Source organism: Pelodiscus sinensis, chromosome 1, assembly GCF_052426305.1.
Source record: "Pelodiscus sinensis isolate ZL-2025 chromosome 1, ASM5242630v1, whole genome shotgun sequence".
Taxonomy (NCBI): domain Eukaryota; kingdom Metazoa; phylum Chordata; order Testudines; family Trionychidae; genus Pelodiscus; species Pelodiscus sinensis.
The window spans coordinates 24,686,171-24,707,594 of record NC_143052.1 but is presented as its reverse complement, the minus strand read 5'-3'; the positions used below and the strand labels follow the sequence as shown (position 1 = coordinate 24,707,594).

General features: G+C 40.9%; 1 protein-coding gene across 3 annotated transcripts in view; it reads left to right on the top strand.

The window, feature by feature from the left end:
- PTPN12 (protein tyrosine phosphatase non-receptor type 12) overlaps positions 1 to 21,424 on the top strand; it is a 152,013-nt gene that overhangs the window by 72,143 nt on the left and 58,446 nt on the right. For all 3 annotated transcript variants that reach the window (XR_012903327.2, XM_075926702.2, XM_075926692.2), the window contains exons 8-12: positions 480 to 622; positions 4,596 to 4,662; positions 5,443 to 5,520; positions 5,616 to 5,714; positions 19,834 to 19,919. Coding sequence is in view for 2 of the 3 variants with exons in the window: in XM_075926702.2 (XP_075782817.1) it covers positions 480 to 622; positions 4,596 to 4,662; positions 5,443 to 5,520; positions 5,616 to 5,714; positions 19,834 to 19,919 (473 nt within the window). In the remaining variant the exon portion in view is untranslated. The remainder of the gene's footprint in view (positions 1 to 479; positions 623 to 4,595; positions 4,663 to 5,442; positions 5,521 to 5,615; positions 5,715 to 19,833; positions 19,920 to 21,424) is intronic.

Below are 21,424 nucleotides of genomic sequence, written 5' to 3'. Positions count from 1 at the left end.
GGGCACTCCGCTAGAAACCCACCGCTTACACCAGTGGTTTTCAGCTTGTGGTCCACAGACCACTGGGGTCTTGCAGACTATGTGCACCTCTATTTGAAATTTTTAGGGGTCTGCAAACATAAAAAAGTTTTGAAAATCACTGGGTTAAACAAATTTGTTAATTAATACTTATTTTTACCTAATTTAAGATTACAAGTTTTACTTTATACAGGGAAAAAAAACATGAAATCTATGATTTTTTTAAAACAAAATTGGAGATCATGATTTTCCATATTAGCCCGAGTACCACGTCTGTTTTATCTACTGTTGTGCTTGTCTTGCTCATCCCTTAATCTTACTTCATGTTGTCTAATATTTCCCATTCACTCTGTCTAAATGCAGCATCTGCTGTCTTTTCAGTGAAAGTCTTTTGGTCAGAAAATAAATCATGCAGATGATATATTTATACAAATTCAATTGTAATCAATTTTTTCCCTTAGGAAACTCGTAGGGTGTATCAGTTTCATTATGTGAACTGGCCTGATCATGATGTTCCTTCATCTTTTGATTCTATTCTGGACATGATCAGCCTAATGAGAGAATACCAGGAGCATGAAGATGTGCCTATTTGTATACACTGCAGGTACCAAAAATATTTAATATTTCTTTGAAGTTGTATGTTTGGTACAAGAATTACATGTGTGTATTTAATTTTGAAATGGTACTCTTTTAGCTCGCTGTTAGACCGTATCATTCTAGACAGTATTCAGGATTATGTATACATTAATATATGGCTAAGTGAACACTTGGGGTATGTCTACACTACCGCGCTAGTTCAAACTAGCGGGGGTAATGTAGTCATCTGCAGTTGCAAATGAAGCCCGGGATTTGAATTTCTCGGGCTTCATTTGCATGAAGCTGGCCGGCGCCATTTTTAAATGCCAGCTAGTTCGGACCCCGTGCTGCGTGTAGCCGCGCGGCACGGACTAGCTGGTTCGGATTAGGCTTCTTGAGGTGTACAGCTAGTTCGGATTAGAAGCCTAATCCGAACTAGCTAGTCTGTGCCGTGTGTAGCCGCGCGGCACGGGGTCCGAACTAGCCGGCATTTAAAAATGGCGCCGGCCGGCTTCATGCAAATGAAGCCCGGGAAATTCAAATCCCGGGCTTCATTTGCAACTGCGGATGACTACATTACCCCCGCTAGTTCGAACTAGCGGGGTAGTGTAGACATACCCTTACATAGTCTTAAAATGCAGCCCATGGTTGCCATCTCTATCTTCAAGTGAAGGACTAAGGCCAAAGCTGTTTCTAAGGTGAAGTATTAGAATGTCTTACGGACAAAGTGCTAAGAAGTAATAGGTCTTTATGCATTTGTTAACTTGTATGCATCCCTTGGTCTGCAGTTTCTGCTTCAGGACACTGTCGTCTAGCAGTGCCCACTACTTGGTTCTTCACCTTTTCGGTGATACTGACAGTCCTGAGTCCGCATAAACACCTGAGTGGCCAACTGTGGCCCCAAAGTCTAGCCCTTTTGCTTCGGGCAAACTGCAATCTGTAAATGTCACACTCTTGTGGCAGGGTATCAGGCTGGAGCTTTTCTTCAGCTCCCCTGAGTTTTCCCAGCACTTCTCTGTACAAGGTGCTGCTGGTTCCCTGCTACTGGTGCACAGTTCCTTCTCCCTTGCTGGTCATGATGACTTTGAGCTCCCCTCAGCTATGCAGCCTTTTATAGGACCCTGCCTGGCCTTGATTTGCTGACTGCTCCTTGCCATGATTGGCCAGGTTTGCACAGGCTTTCTCTGGCCTGCTTTTAACCCTCCCTTTTGGCATGGGCTACAGCACCATTACAGATTAAAACATGCAACTTGTTATAGGCTGACTTTTTGATTTTGCAGTGCTATTGCAAAGCAAAACACAGCCAAAGAAATGTATAGCAAAATGGTTACAAAAATAATATTTATTATCAAGTAATATCAATCAAGGGATGTTGGATATCGAAGAATAGAATAGTTGACTAACTGCATGAATTCTTAGTGGTTAGCCGACACTTGTGTAGTCCCCAGGGATGGGACTGGCAGCCAAATGTTCTTCAGTCCTACTCCTGAGAGCCAGTCCATGAGTGAAGCTAGTTTAAAAACCAGCTTCCCTCGTGGACCGTGATACAGCAACACCATTGCATGGTCGGGGGGGGGGGGGGGGGACACGAGATCTCCAGAGATAGAGCTGCTGGGGAGAAGTGGGTGGTCCGAGTTCCCTGTGGACAGAGGCAGCTCTAGCCTTTGTGGGGAGCTCGGATCCCCCATGGACAGGGGCTTCTGTTGGGGACCAGCCTCTAGCAAGCTGTGGCCCACCATGGGCAGAGACTGCTTTGCGGCAGCCTCCCCTCCCCCGTCTCCTCACCCCCACGATGCTGCCTCTGATAGTCAGCAGCATGAGGGAGGGGAGGCAGGCAACACTGTGGAGCCAGTGCTGGGGGGGAACCGGCTTTTAAGCCGGCTCCTCTCCCACCAGTTCCTGTTTCCTCCTTTTCCCCACTTGCTGCCTCTGATACAGAGGCAGCAAGCTGGGGGGAATGCGAATAGTCCAAATGATTAATTAATAAGCATAGGCTTATCAGTTAATCTAGTCATTAACTACTTGGTGACATCCCTAGTAAGAATGTTCCTATACATTTTCATAGCATGCAATAGATAGATTAGGATCAACAAACTCTGCTATGCTGTGAAATCTAAAATTATTTGCTTAGCCAGTGCATTGATGCATAAAATAAACACTAAATGTAAATGTCAAATCTGCTTGAAATTCAGAACAGTAAGTCTTATTTAATATACAAGTAAGGTTTCTTGCCTTGTTGATGAGACTACAGTAGTGTTCATTTAGCAAATCCATTAATTGTAATAGTTCTGGGTTGCTCTGATGAATGACTTCTAAATCTGTGCAGGATTAAGCATAATATAAAATTGAGGCTTATGCAATTGTCATTGTATTTCTTAAAAGAATAAATGCTAAAGAAGCAATGAATATACCAGAAAAAGCAAAGATAAAATCACCTATCTAAACATTTGAACTTCCCAAAAGTGTGAAAATTTCCCTCCCCCACTGACAAAAAAACTGGATATTTGAAGCCCTACATCCTAGACCACAGCAGCTCTGTAGCTGCTGTTGCAGTACCTCTTGGAGGACTCAAACATTTACTTTATTGACCCACAAAATTTAAACTCTTCTTGCAATATCTAAAGGGTATGTATTTAATTATATTATCTACTAGGTTATGATTAATAAATCTGTATGATTTGGATTCCCTTTAATACTCTTCATTTTAATGAAAATGCTACTTAGGAGCCTTATTATCAAGCTCTAGTACATTTTTTTCTTTAAAACTTATGATAGTGGTATAATAATAAAATAATATACTGCTATAATAAAAATATTCTTTCTTTCTCTCTTTCTCTCTTTTATTTATATCTAGATCTAGATCTAGATCTAGATCTAGATCTAGATCTAGATCTAGATCTAGATGATATATATATATATATATATATATATATATATATATATATATATATATATATATATATATATATGAATTCCAATCTCTTTTGTACATTGGGAGAGAATTAACCCTAAGTATAGATATGACCATTGACTTTGCAGCTTTAAATATAATTCTTTGAACACGCCTTTGATTGTGATCAGTGTTTATGTAAATTATATAGGAGGGGTTAATTCTGTAAACCTTTTGGGGATGCTTTCTGGTATACAAGTGTGTTTCTACTTGGAAATGATAACCGTGCTCTTTATTTAGCAGATGTGCTATCTTTGTGTATTCAGTTGTCAACCAACATTAGTGACAGAGTTTTTACTATTTTTTAGTCCTATTTAGTGCTGAGAGAGTGAAATTGCATCTTCTACTTGAGCATCAACAGAAGTGCTAACTAAGTTTCAACCAGTTGCATCAATGTAATGAAGATGCATAGGCTTTTAATAATAAATTAATTATTGCTTATGAAGCATGGTAGGGAAGAAAACTAAGTTTGTGTTTTGAGTTCAGTATAAAATAAGTCTCTTGTAAACTGAGCACACTTGGTATAGAAATCATTTTAGGACAGAATACACATGGAAATCTATTATTCCATTTTACACATGGAAATCTATTATTCCATTTTTCATCACTTTTCAAAGGAGAACATCGTTTCAAAGATGGTCAGTTCCATTGATTAGGAAGCAACACAAAGCATGTGTTACCAGGTTATCAAGAAAATAAATGTAAAGTGTAAAGTTTTTATATTGTCTTTTCCTCTACATAGCCATCCTATAGTGCTTGAACTGTTAGATCAGTTACGTAGTATTATTTTACTATATAGAACAGGAAAAAATACTTCACGTTCTACTAAATCATTTCTTTTGTTGGCTAGGTAAACATAATACTTGCAATAAAATAGTCATGGTTTAAATACATTAAGAGCTGGCTTAACAAAGATATTTGAGGACTTACATATTAAGTAGGTAGTGATATTTTACCTTGATTTTGTAAAAATGAAAATATTAAGTCTATAAAACTGACATAAAGTAACTTAATCGTTGTCAAAAAACTGAGTAACTGTTTATGTCCATAGTGCAGGGTGTGGAAGAACTGGAGCCATCTGTGCCATAGATTATACATGGAATTTGCTAAAAGCTGGGGTAAGGAAGATTTATAGTAATATAACTTACTGTAGAATTAGGTCATATTTTATACCAGTGATTAAAATTAAATTTCTAACTTGCTGAGAAGTAACTGAATCAGAAATTTCAAATGTTTGAAGTATATTAAAAATTGGCTTTAGACGACTTATGAAAGCACTTTTTCTTACATCAACAAAACAAAACCCCAAACCTATCCAGTCTCAGAATCTAAGTATATTAAGGTAAAATGACAAACAATAAAATGCAAATAGTACTTAGTTTTGAGTACATTGACCAAAATGCTGATCTGAAGTGCTGATTCTTGAATTAATTACATAGATTATATTTTTCAATGTCTACAAATACACTGCAGAGTGTGTTTACTCATTTTTTCTGAAAGGATTTCTTATAGCATCTTAGTCACTCTGCAGTTACCTGTTTTAATATTTCCCATTGAGATTTTTAGGTTCATCATTAAGCAAAGAGCTATGATGATAGGTTGCCATAATGGCAGTGTGTCAGATGCTTCTACCAAGAGTGTCTCATTTTCAGAATCAATCTCCAAAATATTTGTGTGATCCTTCAGTGAAATAGTTCTAAATACCAGTTATGAAGGAATTGTTGCTCTAAATGACTCGAGTAAGATTTATTTTCATGGAGGGAATGGGTCAGCTTTCTAAAAAGGAAGTAAGGCATGCTGTGGTAGTTACTTGAAAAATTGGTCTGACATATTTTAAATCACTATGTTCATGATCTATTGTTTTATAGAAAATAACATAACTTCACCCTGTATTTCAGAAAATACCGGAAGAGTTCAATGTATTCAATTTAATACAAGAAATGAGGACACAAAGACATTCTGCGGTGCAGACCAAGGTATATTTTTCTGTAGGGTAGACTTGGACTTTGTTGTGCCCTTTTTTTAAAAGAGTCTTGTACATTAATCATAATTTTTAACATGCATACAATAGGAGCAGTATGAACTTGTCCATCGAGCCATAGCACAACTGTTTGAAAAGCAACTACAGAAATATGAGAGTGTCACAGACTGGAAGATTGCTGATGGAGTGGTATGTTTTTCTATGACATATAGGTTTTCAGTTAAAGTTATAGCTTTTTACCCACAGTTTTTAGTTTTACTGTGCTTTCTGTCCTTGACCTTGTCTTACATATTTTTGTGGTGATAAGTTCAGCATTTAATGTCTTTCTTGTTTGTGGCCACGTGGACTGTGTAAATGTCTCTTAGCAGGCTTGTACTCTGCTTGCTCTGGCAAATTGATTTTGGAAGCAAAAAGCCACTTATCTGTGTTAAACATTTAAAGGGGATTTTTTTAACTGCTTATCATGAATGCAACTCCAGTACTACTAGTAATAGTAGAACTCTAGCTTAGACAGGCAACTCTTAGCATTTGAAACACCCCATGTGAGAATCTTGCTCTTAGCTTGGTTAGGTAAGAGGGTAAAACTCCAGCAGCAGGTTGAACCTCACTAGTCCGGCACCCTCTGGATCTGGCGTGTGCCAAAGCAGAGAATTTGCCGAACCACGGGAGGTCAATATTGTCTAGCAACATTACCAACACGGCCACTGCTTACGGGGTTCTCAGAAGACATTTAGGATAAATTAGAGCTAAATAACAGTACAGAACACTGAGAGCCAGGACTGGTGGCTCTGCACAAACTTTATGGGACTGTGGGTAACTTGTTCATGCTCATGATAAATAGACATCTAGTAACTGAAATCATGCCAGACAACGGATGTTGCCAGACCAGAAAGTGCTGGACTAAATAGGTTCAATGGTAGTTCTTTCTTTGGCTGCTACTGGTGGTAATATTGTTGAGAAACAACACCTGGACTACTAGATATTAACTATAAAAATGATGTGGTGAATAAAGCCAGTTAAAGGGAGCAAATAAAATGTAAATCAAAGTTTATCCAAGAAAAACTTTAGTGCGATAATTTATCCTCTGACCAGTTTAATAATCTACTATATATTTTTGATTGTCTCTGTCTATTCAAGATCTCCTTCTAAATGTAAGAGCTAGGACCACTAAATTTAGTGTGCAGCTTCCTCTCACCATAATTTAAAGCAAGTAAGGGTTTGGTTGTGCCAAGAAAATGGGATGTTCCTGGAATGGGATTTTCTCATAAAACTATACAGGAAAAAAGACAGAATCACCAGACAGGTGAAAAGGGCTAGCTGTGGGAGCCTCCCAATACCAGGTGTCTTTTTATAGGGGTGCTGAAATCCCCTCCAATTCATATAGGAACATTGCTGTCTGTTTTCCCTTGGTCAGGGGAAAGTGCACAGTTTGCTGCATTCCTCAGTTTGGTTGGGAAGCACAGAGGGCAGATGAACCTGGACCTGCCCAAGCCAGGGGTCATGCACCTCTCCCCCTCCTGAGCCTGTGGGAGCTGCAGTAGCCATGGACAGTCACTTCTCCCCTGGCCCTAAGCTATTGCTGTGAGCGAGGGATGGGACAGTCTTCTTGCCACACAGCAGCTTGCATACTGAACCCATCATTCCTACCCCCACCCCAGAACAATGATTTAAATGAAGTATGTACGTTTTTATTTGATTTTCTCCCCCCTCACCCCCCCCAAAAAAAACACAAATTGAGTTAAGGACCCAAGCAATGCCAGGTACGTCTTCTGGTTACAAGTAAAGGTGGGAAAGGCATAACAGTTCATTAATTTTCATTAATTTTCAAAACTCTTGAATGGACAAATTAACTTTCCATTTTCCCTTTTTTTCCCCCCTCACTGACTGTGTCTACACTGGCACCTTTTTCCGGAAATGGTTAAAACGGAACAGTTTTCCATTATAAGTATTTCCAGAAAAAGAGCGTCTACATTGGCAGGATGCTTTTCCGGAAAAGCCCTTTTTCTGGAAAAGCGTCCGTGGCCAATGTAGACGCGCTTTTCTGGAAAAAAGCCCCGATCGTCATTTTTGCGATTGGGGCTTTTTTGCGGAAAAGACTACTGTGCTGTCTACACTGGCCCTTTTCCAGAACAGTTTTCCAGACAAAGGACTTTTGCCCGAGCGGGAGCAGCATAGTTTTTCCGGAAAAGCAGCTGATTTCTTACAGTAAATCGTCACTGCTTTTCCGGAAATTCAAGGGACCAGTGTAGACAGCTCGCAGCTTATTCCGGGAAAAGCGGCTGCTTTTCTGGAATAAGTGGCCCAGTGTAGACACAGCCACTGTGTTTTAAAATACAGCAGTGTGTTAAGGGCTTACAATTTAAACTAGTTAAATGTGGAGATCGGAGTACTGGGTTAGGTGATAGCATTTTCTATGAATGTTAGCAATTATCACAAGCATCATGTTTTTGTTTAGATATATTTGTATCTGCCAGGCATGGGCCTGAAGAGCAAGCCCTTACTCAATGAGGAGGGAAAGTCAGGATGGGTGGGACTGGAGATCAAGCTCATATCAGGCATCAGAAGCTCCTATATCCCTCATTGCTTGGCTACAGTGAAAGGGGCAAGTGGACCAACCTGAATGGTGCTGCAACCTTATACATCAGCTTCTTTTAAAACTTTGCTTAGCACCAGGTTCTCCCCAGCACTAGTCACATCCTCTTTTCTCCTTGATAATCTCATTGTGCCTCACAATTTGAATACCTCTGCTTTGAATTCAATCCATCTCTTGCAAGTATTGTTTCTACACAGGAACTTTGTGATGGCATAGGCGTGTCCATTTGCTTTCCCAGACTACTGCTTTTTGCAGAGGGGAAACCTTACAGTAGGGAATGACCACTGTGTACACAAGGTTTGTGCAGACTCCATACTTAAAGCATTATTTTTCTCCCCTCTCAAGTCCCAGAGAATTCCAACCTCCACGAGCTCTTCCTTTGGTGATGTGCGGGAACCTTATTCTGCTCCTTGGAGGAAAATATTGGTACCAATGTTACTGTAAGCTGTGAATTTGTGTGGCTGCTCAGGAGAAATTCATATGCTTTCAAGCTGATTAGCAAAGTGCCCATAACTAGGTGTTTTGTTTCTACTTGTGCACATTTTCACATATCTTGCTATACATAAAAATGCATTCCACATATGGCTGGACAAGAATAGAGGGAATATTGTTGGGTACGTTCTGTGTTGGGATGCTGGACCCTAACAGAGATAGTGTTCCCTCTAATTTTTTTGTCCATGTGTGGAACTAATTTTGTTTGTGCACCCATATGGAGAGGATGTGCGACACATCACCTCCATATTGGTGCACATAAAATTAATTCTGCACATAGATGATCTGTGGTGTGGGTGAGGCTGAGGGGTTCAGCATGGGCAGGGGGCCAGATTTGGGGGGGGGGTAAAGGTTCCAGCTGGGGGTATGGGCTCTGGGCTGGGGCTGGGGACACGGTGTTTGGAGTTCAGGATGGGGCCCCAAACTGAATCCAGGGGCTTTGGATTGTGGGAGTGGGCCCAGGGCAGGAAATAGGGGTGGGATGTGGGTGGGAGTTGGGGTGCAGAAGGTGGCTTAGGGTTGGAGTGTGGAGTCTAATAGGGAGCTATGTTGGTGGAGAGGGCTCAGGGCTGGGTCTTTGGGTTGAGGTGTGGCATTTGGGTTGATATATTGAAGTCTGAGGGAAGAAAATATGTCTACTGTTCCAAGTGTCTGACATTACCAGCGATCACTCAGATTTGTGACCCTTTGTTTACAGTATAGGGCCTCATCCAAAGTGGTGGTGATAGCAGCATATCTACTAATATTAAACTCATTGCCTGAATGAACAGACATGGAGATAAAGCAAAGTCTCTATAGGATGCAGATGGAAACAGGCCTGAAAATGTCTCACTTGTCGTTAATAGTTCTTAGATTCCCATCTCAGTGAATTGTGCGCGCGCACATTTGGAATGGTGTGATTCCCCATCTCAGGGAAGGGTTCAGAAACTGGAAACATTTTCTTTTCTTCCTGAATCGGTGAATCTTCCCCATCTGGTTATGTATGTCATTTCTGAGCAGGCCAAGTTATGCCAAGACCATAAAGTAGTAGTGGCTGCTTTTTTCATTTCTGAAACTTTAAATAGCATGTCTTACAGTTCATACTGTCAATAAGGGTGCATCTATTCACTCAGGTAACACCTGGTATTAGTATAGGAAGAAGGGTAGCATAAGATGATGATCAATCTTTCACTTGTAGAACACATTACTTGGTGATCCAACAGCCCCAATAAGGATAGGGATGGGTGTTAATGTGTTTAAGCAGTTTAAGAAGAAACAAACTCGGTCTGCTTTGGTCATGTCTAGGGAAACCTGGCAGATAATAAAAATGGTAGACTGGGTACATTTTTTAATGCTTTCACTAGTTTCACTGGAAGTATAGGCTTTGAGCTGTTTTGGTTTGAGTTCAAGTTCATTGTTCTGAATTAGACCTAAATTGTCTCTTAATATAAAATGCATACATCCTAGGATAGGTACTTCTGCTGTCACAGTATATTTCTATGCAGATTTGATGTACTTCAGGTTAAACTAAAAAGATGCCTAGCAGTTATATGAAAGCTTAGAATCATAAACTCATAGAACTGGACGGAACCTCGAGAGGTCATCAGGTACAATCCCCTGCAGTCATGGCAGGACCAAGCAGTACCTACACCATTGACTGGTGTTCGTCTAACCTGCTCTCAAAAATCTGCAATGATGGAGATTCTACAACCTTGCTAGGCAATTTAATACAGCATTTAACCACCCTTACAGGAAGTTTTACCTGATGTCCAACCTATACATTGCTTGGCTGCAATTTAAGCCCATTGATGCTTGTTCTATCGAGAGACAAGAATATTTTTTTTTCTCCTTCCTCCTTGTAAAAACCTTTTAGGTACTTAGAAAGCTGTTGCCATGTCCCCCTCAGTCTTCTCTTTTCCAGACTAAACAAACACAGATCTTTCAGTCTTCCTCTTTTTCTAGGCCTTCAGTAATTTTTGTTGCTCTTCTCTGGACCTTCTCCTATTTGTCCATGTCTTTCCTGAAATGTAGTGCCCAGAACCGGATATAATACTCCAGCAGAGGCCTAATCAACACGGAGTACATCAGAATAATTACTTCTCGTGTCTTGCTTACTGAACTCCGGTTAATACATCCAAAATTTGCTTTTTTTGCTTTTTTGCTTTTTTTGCAACAGTGTCACACTGACTCACATTTAGCTTGTGGTCCCCTATAACCTTTAAATGTCTTTCCATGATATTCTTTCCTAGATAGTCAATTTCCATTTTGTATGTGTGCAGTTGATTGGAGTATTTTGCATATGTCCTTATTTAATTTTATCCTGTTTACCTCAAACCATTTCTCCAGCTTGTCCAGATAATTTTGAATTATAATCCTACCTTCCAAAGAATTTGCAGCTCCTCCAAACCTGATACCTGCACATTTTATCAGTGTACTATCTATGTTATTATCTAAATCATTGATGAAGATATTGAATAGAACTGGACCCAAAGTGGATTCCTATGGAAATCCACTTGTTATGCTCGTTCAGCATGATTGTGTACCATTGATAAGTGTTCTCTGGGAATGGTTATCTAACCTTTAGAGTAGCTCCATCTAGGTTATATTTCCTTATTTTGTTACTGAGAAGGTCATGTGATACTGTATCAAATGCCTTACTAAATCTAGATATAATGCATCTGTTGCTTCCTGCTTATACACAAGGCTTGTTATCCTATCAAAGAAAGCTATCAGGTTGGTTTGACATCATTTGTTTTTTATGGATCCATGCTGACGGTTACTAGTCACCTCATTATTTTCTAGATGTTTACAAATGTATTCCTTAATTATTTGCTCTCTTATTCTTCCTGGTTCCACTGGTTTGTAATTTCCTGGGTTGTCCTTATTTCCCTTTTTACAGATGGTCATTATATATGCCCTTTTCCAGTTTTCTGGAATTTCTTCAGTCTTTGATGACTTTTCAAATATAATGGCTCTCATCTCCTCAGTCAGCTCCTTGAATATTCTAGGATGCATTTCATTGGGACCTGGTGACTTGAAGACCTCTAAGTTGTCTAAGTAATTTTGAACTTGTTCTTTCCCTATTTTAGCTTCTGTGCCTACCTATTTTCAAGGGGATTCACTGTTAAGCATCCAGTTGCTACCAATGTTTTTGGTGATAACCGAAACAAAGAATTCAGTAAGCACCTCTGCTGTTTCCACTTTTTATGTTATTCCGTCTTTGATGCATAATGAGCCCTTCCTTGGTCTTTCTTTTGCTTCTGATGTATTTGTAGAATGTTTTCTTGTTACCCTTTGAGAACTAACTAGCTAGAGACATTTTGTGCTTTGGCCATTCTAAGTTTCCCTACTTATTTGTGGTGTTCATTTATATTCGTCCTTTGTAATTTGACCTTGTTTCCATTTTTTTTTGTAGCACTCTTAAATTTTAATTAACATTTTTTTTTCTTTAGATCATTGAAGATCTCCTGGTTAAGTCAGTTTGGTCTCTTGCCTTGCTTCCTTCTTTCATACGCAGTGGAATAGTTTGCTCTTATGCCCTTTATAATGCCTCTTTGGCGTTGTCTATACTTATTTTTTTTTCCTGTTCTCTCTCCTGTCATTCCTTAGAGGCATGGACTCCTCCATTTCATGATCACTTTCATCCAAGCTGCCTTCCACTTTAAAATTCTCCACTAGTTCCTCTCTATTTGCCAAATCTAATCTAGGACAGCTTCCTCTCCCAGTAACTTTCTTCACCTTCTGAAATAAAAAATTCACCCATATATTTCAAGAATTTTGTGGGATAATCTCTGCCCCGCTGTGTTATTTTCCCAACAGATGTGTAGGTAGTTGAAGTCCCCCCTCATCACCAAGTCACGTGCTTTGGATATATTTATTACAGGTTGTACCTCCCTTAACTGGCACTCCCTGGTTCCGCAACAACTGTAGTCTGGCACAGCGGGGAGTTTTGGTCCCAGCAGCAGCCAGGGAGCTCTTCCCTGGCCCTTTGCCCCAGCCCTGGCTGCACAGCTGCGGATTGAGGCGGCTGCAGAGCTGTGTCCCAGTTGCCAAGCCTGGCAGCTGCAGACCTCCAGCCCTGTCTGTGGAGCTCTGGCTGTGGTGCTCCAGGCCTGGGAGCAGCAGGGCTGACAGCATCTAGAGAGCCCTGGTGGGCTGGGGCAGCTGCAGGGGCAGGCTGGAGCCCTAACCTGATGGCAGCACAGGCCAGGGGGGGAGGGACCACCCCTGGTCTGGCAAATCCCCTTGTTCAGGATTGTCCCAGCTAGGTTCAACCTGTAGTTTTAAAAAAGGCCTCATCCGCATTTTCTTCCTGGGTAGGTAGTCTGTAATAGACTCCTACCATGACATGATCTTTGTTTTTTGCCCCTTTTATCCGTACCCAGGGGTTCTTAGCAAGTCTGTCTCCTATTTCTATGTCAACCTCAATCCAAGTATATACTTTTTCAATGTATAAGGCAACATCACCTTCTTTCCAACTTCCTAGCTCTGATGGCAGCATCTTGAAAAGCAACAGTGAGAAGTAAGGATGCCAAGGCATAGTACTGCTACCCTTATTTATTTGAGTTGCAGCCTGTAGAGCTGGGCCCTCTCAGTCAGCAGCCATCACATTCCAGCAGCCAGCTTTCAGGGTAGCAACACAGAAGGAAGGGTAGTATGGTATTGCCATCCATATGCACTGCTGCCTTAAGAGCTAGGCACTGTTTTCTGGCAGTGAAGCTCTGAAGGCAGCACAGAAGGAAGGGTGGCAATATGACTTGGGTCAGGAAGCCCAGTTTGAAAAACACTGGTCTTTATACAAAAGCATACAAGACTAAGTTTCATGATGCATTTTTTACAGTTGTGAGTTTGGTAAGGGCTTATTTATACAGCTGATGATCCTTGATGGGTCATCAGACAGACTAGGTCAGGGGTGGGCAATAAAAAACCGGCAGCCCACAGGATTAGTCCCTGGCCGGCCACCACTACTATCTTCACCTCCACAAGTATTGGAGGATTGCAGCTCCAGTTGGCTATGAATTGCTTTTTCTGGCCAATGTGAGCAGCGGGAAGTGTTGTGGACCAGGATGCTGCTTCCCAATATTTGCATTGGCCCTGAATGGCAATTCACAGCCAATGAGCTGCAAACCTGCGATACCTGCAGAGGCATAGATAAACATGGAGGTGGAGGCCTTCCAGGCTAGAATTTGGCCACCCGTGAGCTAGGTAGTGCTGATGCCAATCTGTCTGGGGGTGTCACCCAGACAAACAGAACAAGTATTGAAATAGATACACCATACGTACCTATAACTTGTCATATAAAGGTGATACAAACATATCAACAAGAACGAGACAAATTATAACCTTTTTGCAGATACCTCACATGGAATATCTGGACAGATTTCTTGCGATTTTACAATAGCGGTATCAACAATATTATGAAGTTTTTCATATATTCCATATAGCATCACAATATGTGTGTGTGAATATATAGGTCAGAAATGATAACAGAAATATCTTTGAACACTGAAAATAGGGATATGACAGTGTACATGGTTAACTGTCATGATTACATGCAAGACCACCTATCCACCTGCGTTGCTGCCTCTGTAGCTCTGAAAGCTGCCTGCCCCTCTTCATTGCTAGATCCCCCTGCTTGTAGCAGAGGCAGCAGCTGGGGTGGGAGGGGAGAGGGAGGAGCGGGAGCCAGTGCTCATGGTGGGGGGACAGCAGAGTGGAGGGGCAGGGACTCCCTGAGAGCCAGTGCTCTTGGGGAACCTACTTAAAAGCTGTCACCCCCTGAGCACTGGCTCCCTCCCCAACCCCCCACCCCGGGAGCGCTGCTGCCTCCGATACAGGTGGGGGCAGCAGTGTGGAGGGGTTGGCAGCTCCCTGGGAGCCAGTGCTCTTCAGGGGAAAACCTACTGAAATCCGGCTCCCCCCACACACACCGGCTCCCATAGCGCTGCCTCCCATCCCTGCATGTAAACATGTAACTGCTCAAATTTTCTGTGGTTATGTTTACCCTCCCCCCAAAAAAGCAGCTTTTTAGCATCCCTAACTGAACATTGGTAAGAAAACTCTGAAGGAGAGACTGAAATCAGGTAGATACGGAGTTCTAAAAGTACAGGCAGTCCCCGGGTTACGTACAAGATAGGGACTGTAGGTTTGTTCTTAAGTTGAATCTGTATGTAAGTTGGAACTGGCGTCCAGATTCAGCGGCTGCTGAAACTGACCGCCAGTTCTGACTTACATACAGAATCAACTTAAGAACCCCAGGCGTCCCCAAGTCAGCTGCTGCTGAAACTGATCAGCAGCTGATTCCAGGAAGCCCGGGGCAGAGCAACTCTGCCTCGGGCTTCCTGTAGTCAGCGCTGGTCAGTTTCAGCAGAAGCTGACTTGGGGACGCCTGGGGCAGAGCAGCTGGGGTGCTGCTGGGTTGCTCCAGTAGCGCCGTTCCTCGGTGCTACTGGACCAACCCAGCAGCACCCCATCTGCTCTGCCCCAGGCGTCCTGATTCAGCCGCTGCTGAAACTGACCAGCAGCGGCTGAATCAGGACCTGGGGCAGAGCAGCTGGGGTGCTGCCGGGTTGGTCCAGTAGTGCCCAGAGCGGCGCTGCAGGACCAATCGGCAGCGCCCCAGCTGCTCTGCCCCAGGGTCCAAAACTAAAGCCTGGTCTGCTGGGGGGGGGGCACACTAGCTACGCCCCCCCCCCCCAGCAGACCAGGGACACGGGGAGCAGAGCCGTAGCGGCAGCGGTTCCCCGCGCGTCTGAGGCTTTGCTCTGGCAAAGCCTCAGAGGCGCGGGACCCGCCGCGGCTGCCGCTTCATAAGTCGGATCCGCGTAAGTCGGGGACTGCCTGTAATTCAGATGTGAAGATTTAAAACTTTTTAAAGGCATGGGTATTGGGTGTTGTGTTAGGGATGGTACTTGGTCTTGCTATGAGGGCAGGGGACTGGACTTGATGACCTCTCAAGGTCCCTTCCAGTTCTGTGAGACAGGTGTATCTCCATATATATCATATATAATGTATAAAGAAATGCTACTAGGAGTAGAGAGGACCCTAAAACCAGGAGTAATATCCAGTTTTGGAGTCAAGGGACTATGTGTTTGAACAGAACTTATTACAATGGGATTGTGGAGTTAGGGTGTTGCTGCAATAGAAACTGTCTAATTCAGGATAGGCAAAGTAAGCAAAAACTCATTTTGAAATATCTGAGGCCCTCACAATTAAAACTTAATTTTAATAGTACTTTTAAAAGATTGTATTATGTTAAAGAAATGTAGTGCTGATTTAATAGCAGAGTAACAAAATCTCTGTTAATCTGTTGAACAGATAAGGTAAGGTTGTACTACTGTACTATTACAAATCCCTACATATTGCTCCATTAAAGTGAATCCAACCCTGTTGTGAAGGGACTAACTCCAAGTTGAGAAAAGGCAAGCTTGTATATTCTACTCTTCGCCTCTATACAGGGACTCCAGGCAAGAGATATGAGCAAATCTCTCCCTAGAAAATTGAAGTACAGCTGATTAAATAATGTTCAGAGTCTTAAATTACTTGAGCCCAAAGCTCTTTATCCCTTTTCCCTTCAGCATCTGCAAGTGGCACAGCAGGCAAATAGTCACCAACCAGTGAGATGTCATCTAATTGTGCTGCAGGGTGAATGACTTACTTTTTTAGGGAAGACTAAGGAGATCCACCCATAGGGAATTTAAACAGATTGCTATTTGATGCAGCCTGATGCATCCCAAAGAGCCTGTGATTTATAAAAATATCTCCATGATCTGAGAGTGAGTCATTGCTGTCAGGGATGGGCTACCAATGGGGAAGCAGTTTGAGGTGGTATATATCTTCCTGTTTGTGTTTAAGAGAGAGAGAAAATTATTGCATACAGCTGTATGCAATAAAGTATATTTCTGAGAAAATTGGTGGCTGAATTTTGATGCTAGTCTTGGAAAAATAAGTTCATGGGGCTTAATACATGTTTTACCAATGTTAGTCACTAATGCAAGGTCTTGTTCTACTAAGTACATTACTTTCTCTGTCATACAATGACCCTACCATTTCCTTTTTGGGTTTCTCCTGCATGTCTTCCTGTAAAAATGACAGAATAATTCAATTATGGATACCATAATACAATTATATTTTCAAAGTAATACAGAAACTTAAACTGTGTGGTTTAGACTCCTGCATACGGAACCTTTTTTAGAGTTTGGGAATTCTTCAGTGGGAGGTCTTGCCTCCTGGAATTTTCTTCCATCGTTGGGGCAGTTATAATTTCTTGACATTTGAGGCATTGTGTAAAGCATATTGCTCTTCATAGGCTTTACCTTATTGGTTATGTTGGTATATTTTTGTTTTTCACCTTCTGGTTTAAAAGCTAAACTGCTGCTTAAAAGAATTCAAACTTGGAGGATGTTCTGCCTTTATGATGACAATAGGACTGTCTATTACTTACAAGAGATTGCATGAAAGAATGACTCCTGGGAAAGACTTATTAGACTCACTAATCTTTAATAAACACATGCAACTTCTGAATCAAACTATAGATTTGAACTACGAGTTTTAAAAGAAGCTTGTGTTTTGCATTCCTGGTCAGGAATCTTTAAATGCGATGCTTCTGGGAATCCTTTCTCTAAAGTCTTTAAATTCTGCTGTTTGAGCTAAAAGACTTAAGTTTGTTAGCTCAAAGACACAACCACATTCATAAGCCTAGTTACAAACACTGGGAAGGGGCAGGGAACCACGCTGCAAGTGCATGTTACAGCTGAACTACAAAGAGATCTTACAAAATAAGGGAGAGGTCCTGTAGAAATAGTATGTCATCATGTAACTAGACATATCCTGCATCTATAGAAAAGGTCTGTATTAAATTTGTACTGACCACCTTCATTCTTTCATTTCCTAATCTTTTTTGTGCTTGATTTTTGCAACCTTAACATTTATTTTAAAGAAGTGTTTTGTAGGTAATTAGAATATATCATGAGTACTTGGATACAATCTACTTAGGTGAGAGCAAAGAAGATCATATAACACATCTTCACTGTCCATCTCAAATCTTCATCCTTGCTGACTTCTCTTAGGTATATAGCTAAAGAAGGTACCTATTACATAATGGAAAAACTTAAAAAAACAACGAATAGTCTAGCAGCGCTTTAGAGACTAACAAAACATTTAGATGGTATCATGAGCTTTCGAGGGTACAGCCTACTTCCCATTTAGATTTAATATGAGTAGTTGTTGCTGTAGCAAATCTCTTTGGTCAGGAAAGTTGATTTTGCATTCCCTTCAGAATTCTGATTTAGACTGTTCCTTGAGCCAAAATAGGGCATGCACACATCTCATGTGAAAGCCTTCTGGTGTTTTACAACTGCTATGCAGATAATTATCTTCTAAAAGGGAAGAGCCCTACCACAGTAAGGAAAATGAGGAGTACCTTCAGGATAGCCATGCATTACCATTGGCCAGATCACTGTTTTAGTCAATAACCAGCATATTATTTCATAAACAGTTTATGTAAGTCAATAGCTAAATTAGAGAATGGTGGGCTAATATTCTTTGTTCTTATTTTGAAACAGATTCCTTGCTCCTTTAAACTTGTTTACTGCTGTGAAGTGCAATAATGTCTGTGTAGGAAAGAAGGCAAATGGTTTGTTGAAGCGAATAATCTGATTAAGAAGGCTATGAGTTTTCTCTTAATACCTCCATCTGTCCTTCTCTTTGGTGGATGAAGTAGTAGAACTAGCTGTAATTTAGATTTTCTTTAATATGGAAATGTAAGCTTCCCAACAGACTCACCAGGATGGCTCAGTCTCTTGCCATGGGTGGAGGTAGGGGCTCAGTCAGATGTCAATCCTTCTGCTGTCTTCTGGAATTGGTACCAAAGGTACCGTTTAGAAAATGTGGTATTCTAGCTGGCAGCCAACCACATTGTAAGAGACTGTTAGCTACTTGTTTAAATAGGCCAAATGCCATCAGAAGACCCATAGTAGGTCATATATGCTCTGGACCACATCTGACTGAGTTAGGAGTGATAGGCTTATCATTTGAAATTAATGTCATATTTCTGGGTATAAATGATGTTTCTGAGATGCTGATAATGTCTCTTTTAAAAGAAAACTTTCACAAGTTGGCTCCCAGAAGACCACTTTTCAAAAATATTGTGTATCCTATTTTTAGTAATGCTAATTTCTAAACTTGTATTCATAATTGTGATACACATAGTTAAATGCAACTCTGTACATGAAAACTAGTACTAGTTTTGTGTGTGTACCTGGTGCAATTCTAGTTAGTTAACTTGAATAATAAATTTATTTACAAAAAAGTAAAATGTTTTCCTTCAGCAATAGCTTGCTATGTAAGGAAGGAAATATTTCTTAAACTTTGTTTAAATACAAAGGGATACTGTCAACTTGAAAATTAGTCATTTCAGGGGCAACTGCATTATCTTGTATACTACTCCCTCCTATTGAATCCCTCTTACAATTTGTGTTTTCGTTTTGTGGTTTGAAAAAGATCCCTTCTCCCAAATGGAAAATTGATTATATAAGCGAAACAGACTCACTACACACTCATTGCTGTCAAATACATGAAGTATTTTTTCATATGGCTCACTTTATAAATAAAGTAAAAGATATTTTTTTGAGATTGGGTATATGCAATCCTGAATAATAGTAAAAAATGTTCTGAAGTGGATTGTAAATTAGTGTCCTTTTAAGATACTTGTCTTAATTCCCTTGGAGTGCTTTTTTGGGGGAGAGGTGTGCTTCATAAATAAAATATATGTATTATGGATGTTAAAATTCATGTAGTAGGGTAATCATGTAGCTGCTGAAAATCTCAGTGGTTACATGGTTACACATGCTGTAGGCTCAGCAATATAAAGCTCAGCTAAGCTTTATACTGCAGAGCCTGCAGCAGCACCTCCCCGGGAGCAGAGCTGGATAGCCCTTGCCTGTCCAGCTCCCGAGGAGGTGGCTTCACTGGGTGTAACCAACACAGTTAACCAATAAGCATCTACTTATTGGTTTAACTGTTAATCGTTTACACTCAATATCCCTAGTATGTAATCTATGCTTAAATTGGAAGCTGAAGTGTAAACTGGCAGTAATTTGCTGTTGTCATCCCATGATTTTTTTAAAGTTTGTTTTTTTTAAAGCCTCAGTTTGTTTCAGGAACAGATAGACATATATGTATTAAGTTCTGGTTTTGATTCTTTCAACTTTGAATAAAATGTAGTTGAATTTATTTTTTTGGCAGAATGAAACTAGTGCAGAAAAAACTGTCAGTTCTATAAATCTTGAGAAACTGGACTCTCCTCCACCAAAGCCTCCACGGACTCGCAGGTACTATTCACCTTCTCAGTTTTGAACTTAATGAGAGTTAGACATTTTTTTTAATTTATTGTCCAATCCTGTCTCATTTGATATTGCTAATAGCTTATTTTGTGTGAGCAAATTGATGTAGTAAAAGTGTTAACAAGTATGACTTGACATAATTCCCAAATCAAGCTCTGTCTCTTTAATAAAAGGAAAACTGTCCTGCTTTGTTGTCTCCTTACCCCCCTCCAGGTCTGCAGAGATGGAGTAAGGGGGGGTAGTGTATGTGTGTGGGAGTGAGCACTGACATTTTTGAAACTATGCACTGCCTCTTAAGACAAGCACTCTGAATCACTTACCATTAATGTTTCCTCTAATTTTTTTCCATTCCTGTGCAGAATACATTTTGTTCTGTGCACTGAGGTTAGGTGTGGATGTGCACCACCAGGAGAAAGAGCTGCTGCCGCCGGCTGTGGGCGCTCTGCTCATCAGCCAAGTGGCCCTGGAATCTCTCCTGAGTGGCCACTCAAGTGCTCATCTTACGTGAGACACTGCTTACCATACATGCTTCAGACTGGAGCAGCTTGGCGTGCGTCTCCCTCTCCCCAACCCCTGCTCTACAGAGGGGGACACTCTGACTTCAGTACTCCCCCCCCCCACCTGCACAGCTAGCAGGAGAATTCTAGGAGCAGCTCCGCTGCAGGATGGAGCAAGGTGAGGGGAGGGGTAACTGAACTCAAGCTGCCTGCTGTAAGTATGCACACACTGCTAATTAGCCAGGTGGGCGTGAGAAATGCTTGGCGCAGGCCACATCTGGACTGTGGGTCAGATTTTGTCCACCTCAGTCTTTGGAAAAAAGAAAGCGAGAGGAAAATATAAGACATGGAATTACTCTGAATATTTTTGCAACTTTTTAAAAAAGATAAAATCGGATTTTGGGGGGAGGTAAGAATCACACATACATGAGAAATACTGCTGTCTTTTTTTTGATGAGATGGGAGAGTGTGGGAGCAGCTGAAACAGTCAATTTGTGTTACACCTATTCGCCATGTCCCTTACGTAAGATATTGAGTATCTTTCTCTAGCATTTTCTCTTCCCTTATTTTCAATAATACAATAATAAAACCATATAATTACTCTCCATCTCAAAATTTTTCACAAATTCAGTTGCTTTAAACCCCTTGTTTTGCTTTTTATCTGTCTTATACTTGTTTCTCTTATCAAACTAGTTTAAGTTTGAAGGGTTCTGAGGTTTTTTTTTCTTAAGGTCATAGACATTTTGGTGACATATGCAGTTTCTTGTTTGGAAAAAGAGGGAAAAAAAGAGGTACCAGATTACTAACAAAGCAAATGTGTACTTTTATTATAATGGCATAAAGGAAGATGAAGGAAATAAACACTCAATGAATATTTTCTTTGCAAAATATTTAGACATATAATGGAGTTAGTGATTGTGCTTGTGGGGAAATTAAGCTATTCAATCAACTAACTGGTTTATAAAGTAATACTGGTAGAATTTTTGAAACCATTGT